Source organism: Pocillopora damicornis, chromosome 9 (assembly GCF_964200805.1).
Source record: "Pocillopora damicornis chromosome 9, jaPocDami1.2, whole genome shotgun sequence".
Classification (NCBI taxonomy): domain Eukaryota; kingdom Metazoa; phylum Cnidaria; class Anthozoa; order Scleractinia; family Pocilloporidae; genus Pocillopora; species Pocillopora damicornis.
The window spans coordinates 3,403,382-3,411,540 of NC_142678.1; the positions used below are offsets into that span (position 1 = coordinate 3,403,382).

General features: G+C 38.9%; 2 protein-coding genes across 2 annotated transcripts in view; both read right to left on the reverse strand.

Moving 5' to 3' along the window:
• Window positions 1–8,159, reverse strand: part of LOC113684249 (general transcription and DNA repair factor IIH helicase/translocase subunit XPB) — a 167,137-nt gene that overhangs the window by 124,475 nt on the left and 34,503 nt on the right. The gene's annotated exons all lie outside the window — the stretch shown is intronic.
• On the reverse strand, window positions 69–7,481 carry LOC113684258 (uncharacterized). The gene is made up of 11 exons (XM_027201602.2): window positions 7,188–7,481; window positions 5,663–6,682; window positions 5,042–5,128; window positions 4,780–4,858; window positions 4,211–4,257; window positions 3,465–3,573; window positions 3,252–3,337; window positions 2,383–2,493; window positions 1,826–1,869; window positions 1,374–1,489; window positions 69–910 (listed from the first exon to the last, which is right to left on the reverse strand). Exons 1-11 carry the CDS (start codon window positions 7,236–7,238, stop codon window positions 840–842), a joined length of 1,821 nt encoding a protein of 606 aa, XP_027057403.2. The 5' UTR covers window positions 7,239–7,481; the 3' UTR covers window positions 69–839.

Genomic DNA, 8,159 nt, shown 5'->3' on the forward strand with positions numbered 1-8,159 from the left:
ACCGTCAAGGATTGGAAGAGACTTCCTGGCTCAGAAAGACAAAGGCTCACCAGCAACACTCAACCTCCTTTCTCTTCCTAAATTCCTTTATTCACAAAGGTTAAATCATGGTACAACAAATAATACAAGGTTTACTTCCAGTTAAGTCCTCATCTCATAAAAGTTTTCAAACCTCTGTTCCAAATAATACTTCCTCTTTGGATTTTTTTATTTCTAATTCATCATTCTGGATACCTACACTCAATAACATTCTTATTTTTCACGTATGACATGGCTTACGTTAAAGTATTTTTACGGTGAAGGTCTTCGGCATTCATTCGTGGACAGTTAACAGACCATTTTCGAGAGATCGAGATCATTTTCAAAAGAAAGGTTTTGCTTCAAGCCTCATTTCAAAAGTGAGGGTTTTAGAACTCGGGAGTTGTCTAATGTTTGAGGAATAACCGAACGGGAAAGCATAACTATCACCTCGTCGAGAAAGAGACGTTAGGAGAACACGTGACTGTTTCTTAAAAATTAGACCAGAGAAAACCGCTGGCCCATAATATTGGCGTGATCTTTACATCGAGTTGGTATACAGTAAGCTCTTAGAGGTATTTCTGACTAACGAACTATCACAACCTCTTACACATCATACCATACCCTTTAACGCCATTCACTTGCTGAGTCAGGGTTAATCCTGTTCCCATTTCTCAGTCTCTTGTAACTCTTATACAAGTTATATAAGTTACGACACTGGAAATTTTCCCCGGCTTTTTGAGACAATTTTCAACCATTTCACCTTGCAAGATAAAACGATACAGCTGTGTACCTCTGCTGCACAAATTCAGGTCTTACTTCTACAAGAGCAATGCCTCGTCAAGAAAATCTTCGTCATCGTCAAGGCCTTCCAAAAGGTCATCCATGCAATCTAAAACAAACAAACAAACGAACAAAATTAAAGCACCAGTAAAATGAACAGGCCACAAAAAGACCATATAGAAGAAATTTATTTTTAAATGGTCCAGACGAAGGCGCTATTGAAACCTTCATAAACAATATGACCAAAAGTTTTAATTTTGTTTTTTTTCGCCCTTGGACCAAAAATATTTTTCAAACATGTTTACATATGTGGTACATCTGTCAACGGTGACAGTTCAGAAAACGAGACTTTAATAATGTAGTTCTTCCCTTAGATCATTCAGCTAAGACATCGCGACACTCCAGTCAACAAAGGGCATGGCCATTCTCTCAAAGAGCAATTTCGTAGAACTTTGGTGAAATTCTAATACAAGATTCTTGGTCAGGGTCCTAGGAACTTGCTCCCTGGGACACTTTTAATTTGTGCTTTTTTTGTTTTGTTTTGTTTTGTCAACATGTAAAAATTGATTCACCTTGCTGAAACCATTCGTGCTCTGTAGTTACAGTCGTCTGTTCTTCTGAGGTATTCACCATTTTACTAGAACCACATTCCTCTTTTTCGCTAATATTCTCATCTTCTATGAGAACCCTGCCAAAAAATTTTAATTATAAAGGGCGTCTAGTCTACGTTGCAGACCCTCAAATGGGTGCTAAAAATTTAACAAGCGCAATCGCTCTAAAAAAGAACGAAAAAAAAAAACTGAGTAGTTGTGTCATTAAGTATCAGTTTCAAAAATACTTTAAATGTACCAAATAAGGGGGTTGAAAAGATCAACGTGTCAGCAATTTTGTAGTCGAGGGCAGGCGCGACTGGAGCTTAAAATTTCGCACGAGGATGCTTATCAGAGAGGGAGGCCTAACTGAGTGGAAGGATTATAACAGCGTTTACAGCTTTTTAGCTTGTGGTTTCCTAAAAATCATTTACCTTTGTTGATCTTGTTTGTTCTCTTTCTGCGTGCACTGAGAGGCCTAAACAAGGTTTTAATAATTAGTACAATAACATCCCTACAATCACAGCAAATCTAAACCTTGCATATATGTACAGTGCACTTCTGTCAACACTTAAAGAATAAGTGTTTTATGTCGCTGTTACAATCATTATGAAGGTAGTAACTACATTTTCACTCTACTATAATCATGCAAATAACTTTCCAACTGAGCAGAAGCTTGGGAAGAACTGTCATTGCGAACTTAAATAAAAGTTATAAGATTTCAATGAATATAGGGGTATTCGGTGGGAGAGTGTAACAGGGTAACTTTAAGTATTATTAACTGTGTTAATAACGTAAATTGGCCACCGTAAAGAGATTTTAAGCTGACATTTCGAGCGTTAGCCCTTCGTCAGAGCGATTGGTAAGGGTTAACGCTCTTAACGTCAGCTTTGAAACTCTTTACGGCGGCCAATTTACGTTATGAACTCAGTTGATAAAACTAAATTACCCTGTTATAAGATTTCATCTCTCCTTTGTTGTTTGTACTAACCAGAGCTTGGCTGTTACTAATGTACTGAGGGTCAGGTGGATAGATCTGTAAAATATTGCCTGGAGTTATGTTGATATAATGCTTCCTGGGGGCAGGACTGAACACAGACACCTGTACACCAGGGAAGAAAAACACCACATTAGACCATAGTTAATAAAGCTACAAGGAACACAGCAAACACTGGCAGATATGCTGCACTTGCAATTGAGCCACACTCTGAGTTTGGCAACTCAAACTTTTGGAAAAAAAGTTTTAGAAAAGAAATTGAGAGAAAGCACTTGTGGACTCTTTAGGGGGAGGGGAGGGAGTGGAGGAGAGGGAGGGGAAGAGGGAGGGAGGGGGAGGGACGGAGGGGGAGAGGGACGGAGGGGGAGAGGGAGGGAGGGAGAGGGAGGGAGGGAGAGGGAGGAGAGGGAGAAGGAGGGAGGGGGAGGGAGGAGAGGGAGAAGGAGGGAGGGGGAGGGAGGAGAGGGAGAAGGAAGGAGGGGGAGGGAGGAGAGGGAGAGGGAGGGAGGGGGAGGGAGGGAGGGGGAGGGAGGGAGGGGGAGAGGGAGGAGAGAAGGAGGGTAGGGTTTACCAAGTCACATTTGCTAATTTATCATAACTTTCATACAGATACTATATTTGTCAACCCTTTAACTCCCATAAGTGATTAACATGAAACTTCTCCCGATAATGTCCATACATCACCTGGCAAACAGGTTATGTGAATATTCAAACTTATCAGGGAGAAGTTGTTATCTTGATCTAACACCAAATTCACTGACCAAATTACAAGGAAATGTGTTGAATCTAGAAGGAAGAATTATGGATCAGATCTTGGCAGTGAAAGGGTTAATAAAGTACCCAGGTGTTTTTTTAATACTCACATGTTTGAGTATTAGGCCTGCACCAGGTGCCAGTTCAGTCTGGTAATTTTCAAGAACTTTTCGATGTAGGGTGCCATGAATCTCACCTGCAAAGTGAATGTATGAATAATTTGCACACAATGCCTTCCTGGAAAAATATCAACCCTTGATTTAAAATGCTTTAAAGACAACAAGTAACATAAAATCCAATCCACGAACATGGCTGCATGTTACCTGTGGGATCTTTAAGCAAAACACTAGCATCTGCTTCTGTCAATGAAAATGCCTTGACCAGAGCACAGAGGCAGGGCACTTTGCCATGGTGAAGTCTTTGTTGAATTGCCTGCAAGAAATGAGTTAACCATTAAGGGTACTAAAGTTGCAGAATTAATGTAATCATCATCTTTGTCAAGACCATGTCTGATTAACTGATTGACTAACAAGGACCATCATTGTCACTGACGACATTCCTTTTCAGAACTACAGTGCAGCTCAAAGATTGGTGTGGTGTTCATTGTAAAAAGGACCTGAGCTTAGTGTCGATTATGTGTTGTTAACTTGTAAAGAATTTATTGTGATCACCTTTTATTCCCTAATTTGTTACATAACTAGTAGTATAAATATATTCTGCTGTTCATGTTATTTGGGTTAGGATGAGTTAAATGAGTTGGTAGTTGTGTATCTAGTTATTTAAGCTTTTTCACATTCTTTTAAAATGTTTTTCTTTGCTTAAAGACAGCAATAAGGGGACCAAAATATATAATCCTTCGTTCAAGCCATTTACCACCCAATTTAGAAAGTTAAACATGAACTTTTTCAGTGACATGAACTGCAAGTTTTTCCAGGATTACAAGTTAATTCTTGACACCTGTCAACAAACTTAAACACAACTCCGGTGCCTATGCAATTAGTCTTTCTTTTGTTTCCTGACTAATGTTAGTGTGGATGTGAATGTACAATGCTAAGTAGATAAAACATACCTCGGTATAAACCTTGATAATGGTGTATCTCATTGCCATTGGAACATCTATGATGGAGAAATTGATCAAAAAATGCATCATATTTTCTCATGTTTCAAGTCCACAATTAGAGTTGACGTTTTTGGAAAATGCTTGAAAAAGTAAACAAATCCACACAAGTACAGAGCCAGACAGCTTTTTCTTTACTGGTTCATGTCAACCTGTCCAGCCTTATACAAGTCACCTTTCACTGTTAAGTTTTTTCATGTTACCATGTGTTCCCAGCAAAAACAATGTGTAAAACACAAAAGCCACAATTCCTCTACTTGCTCTGACAAAGGGCTAATGCTTGAAACATGAGCTTTAGAAGCTTGTTACAGTGGCCAATTTACACTATCAACTTAATTCTGATAAAACCAAATTATCAAGGATGAATATAGTTTGGAATGAGCAGGACATCAGAGGTATTGACCCAATGCCACAGAAAGTTGATAAATGCAAAATTAAAGGCACAGAGTACCTTTTAATTACCTACAATACAAGTAATTGTACATAATATATATCTTTTTTTAAACACTGGTAATACTTACTTTTTATAAATTCCTGGTGCATGAAAGTCCATGGATCATGATTAAAATCTTCATCTTCTAAGGCATTTGACTGAGAAGCCTTTAAGAGTAAAAAAATGAATAAGTTAAGAAAGATATGCTAGGTGTTACAGAACAAAATAACACCCTAGTAGTGTTGGTATGACACATGGCCACTTTAAAATGTACATTTATGGCACACTTTTACTTCATGCACATAAAGCTTGAAAGGTCCATTGTAAATATCAGACTAATATTAGCTTACTTGCACTTTGTTTTCAGTTGGAGACTTTTTTCTCATGGAAGGAAGTGGTGAGACAACAGATGAATCATCCAGATTTTGACCAGGACTCTGTAAACAAAATAAAAATTTTTGTCACTATAATATTACTGGCACATACATTATAAATACAGTGCACTGGTATGTTTATACTGGTAGACATGAGTTCTTTTTAACTCATCCCTGACAGATGAAATGGGAAGGGTCCCTGAGAAGTCTCTTGGAGCAGTCATGTCACCATGACAGCCCTTTAAGCATTACTTCAGGCAACAATAAGGATATCAGAAGACAAACAAATATTGAAATAATTTCAAATACTGTCAACTCCTTAGACCTTCGAGCAGAATTTTACTAGTTTCACCTATCATCCATCTACATGTAAAAATAAATGCATAGCTTATCTCTGAAGTACCTTTAACCACTTTTTCAAAACAAGGCCTAATGCTCAACCATTTGTAAGAAAATGAGTGTAATTTGCATGTGAATGAAAATTTATAATCATATGAAAGATGCACATGGACTGGCTTTGAAAATGAGGCTAACAGCAATTCAAAAATGGGCTATTACATTAACCCAATTTGAGTTAAATCTCTTGATTTTAGTTACCAGTTTTGGTAGAAGCCCAGCGGGTCCTGGAAATTTTCGTGCCTGTGGGGTTTTGCCACTAAATGGAGTTCTTGCATCTGTCTTGCCTACAGCTGGTGTAATAGTTTGGTGAGTGAATGGTGTACTAAGGCTTGCAACTTCCAAAGTTCTGCGCATCTGAGGAGTTTCAGGGGCTTTATTCCCTATCATGTCTTTGTTGAGGCTGAAGGACATGTTCCCGACAGACTGGTTGCACAATGGTGAGTTCGTTCTGTTCACTTGCTTAGGAAAACCCTTTGTTTCATTATTCATTACAGGTGAGCTTCTTGGGGACCATCTCTGCTGTAAAGCAGAAGTATTGGTAACAGAATTTGTAGCATTTCTACCATGAAATGGTACTTTTTTAAGACTGTTCAAAGAACCCTGGTTGTCTCCAGGAATTCCTTTCTTGGTAGAGAAGCTTGGAGCAAGATTACACTTGGAAGAGTCATTATGGGAAAGATCCTTTCTTTTACCAGTTTCAAGCAATGCTGAATTAGATCCAAAGTTTTGCTGTCCAAAATTACAAGAATCTCTCAATGCTGCATGATGCAGGAATGTGGAGGAACTGCAACTGTTCTGGGCTGCTGGTGCATTAATTGAATATGACAAGCTGGTTCTATTTTCAGACAGAGTTTTAGATGCTGATATTTGATCTATTGCAAATCTCTTCGCCAAGGGTTCAGTACATCCATTACCCACTGCAGCAGCAATATTCCCTTGACAGTCTGTTGTGTTTGCAAAAGATGCACCCTTGTGTAGTCGTTCTATGGAAGTTACATGTGTGTTCTTCTGAACAACTCTATCAAAATTGTCTCGGTTATTGAGGGATTCAAATGGCCTCAGTGAGTAGTAATTATTGAAATTCTCCACTTCTTTTGTCCTCAAGAGTGCTTTTGTATTTGTAAATGGCTGGTTTTGGTTTGAATTTGTATTTTTCCTAGAATTATCTGCAATAGAGTCCACAGTGCTCTCTCCCTTGCATACTGCTAACAAACAATCCTAAAATTAAAAGGAAATAAAAGGCCCTAATGAACATGTAAGGAAATCGTACATTATATCCAAGTACTCTCTGACTGCAGAAGAACATTTATTCTTTAAATTCCTACTAAAGCAGAAAATTATTGAATCCCTCAGTCCCTCAATCAGTCAATCAATCAAAACCTTCATTATACCTTGCTCTTTTTAGATAGCAAGGTTGATTATATCTACTTGTCGGACATGTATATACTTCCTACTAAATGGATCTTAACCTTTTCCCAGACAACTATTCCCTCACAAGCCAAGTATTCGTCTCAATCCCGAATCAAACGATTTTGCAGTTCTATCAGGAGATAATTTGGCTATTTTTCTTCTTATTTTGACTTGGTAATGCAACGTTATGGAAAGGATAATTTTGTCTTAGTTTTGTTCTTCTCTAGAAACAGCTTAGAGTATCCGCATGTCGTATATTACGCAGAAATTTATTTGCGTGGATGATTAAAAAAATCGCACATATAAGTCTCACCTCATCATCGAGGTCCAGCTCGTCCTCACCGATGGAAAACAAAGACGACATGCGAACTCCCTCTCTATGATAGTCGCAGCAGATGATGTGTCGTTCACTTCCCCAGTTGGTGAGTTTATTTCGCTTTTATTGCTGCCTTATATCATGGCCTCTCTATCTGGGGATGTAAAGATATGGTAATGGATATATATCTCCGCAAATGGACGCAAAAGGTCTTCAAACAGCATGTATCCATATATTTATAGGGGAAATCGTAGCGGCCATTTTCGAAATCGGCCGCCAAATATGGCGCATAATCAGAATGTATTATCAACGCCCTCATTGATCGCGGGCGCTAAAGCAAGGTGCGTCATCTCTCTACCCGTCCTGTCGAATGAGCAAGCAGGGTCAACAAACTCAAAAGTTCATTTCCAGTTGCGAACAAAACAGCCCCTGGTTGAAAACGTAAAGTCACGGAGCTAATAAATGTCTCTTTTGGTCGAGCAAATAATCTTAATCAAATATATAAGTTCTGTAAAATTCATTACTTCTCAGTCCTCTTGGTGCTCTGATAATCAATTTTTCGGCCGATTTTCTCAATTACGTCAGCTTTGGATGCTGTACTCGTTTGGTTTAAGCGAAAGTGCACTCGAACTACATTCACCTCTTAATAGTCGTTGTCTACGGCTTAGACACAGGCGTTCGGCTAGAGTTCCAATGAAGCTTCTCAAATGGGAGTGCCGGCGGTTGTTTTGAATTAGCCGTAAGGGGGGGGGGGGGTGGGGGTGGGGAAAGGAATGGGAGGGGGGAGCGGGGAGGAGGTAAGGACAGATTAGAACCTCAGTGCTTTTGCTTAACCCCTTAACTCCCAAGATTTCATTGATAATTCTCCTTACTGTCTGCCATATAGTTCTCGTGATGATAGTCTAGAGAATTTGGTACTGGATCAAATAAAATCCCCTAGTTGACATTTTTCTTTATTCTCGTCACTTT

What these genes read in the sequence shown, in the direction of transcription:
- LOC113684258 (XM_027201602.2), bottom strand. Translation starts at nt 7,238, where the DNA reads ATGTCGTCTTTGTTTTCCATCGGTGAGGACGAGCTGGACCTCGATGAT. An exon ending in TTAGTAACAGCCAAGCTCTG is followed by an intron (nt 1,870 to 2,382) that starts GTTAGTACAAAC and finishes AACCTTGTTTAG; the next exon opens with GCCTCTCAGTGCACGCAGAA. An exon ending in AACAAACAAGATCAACAAAG is followed by an intron (nt 1,490 to 1,825) that starts GTAAATGATTTT and finishes ATTTTTTGGCAG; the next exon opens with GGTTCTCATAGAAGATGAGA.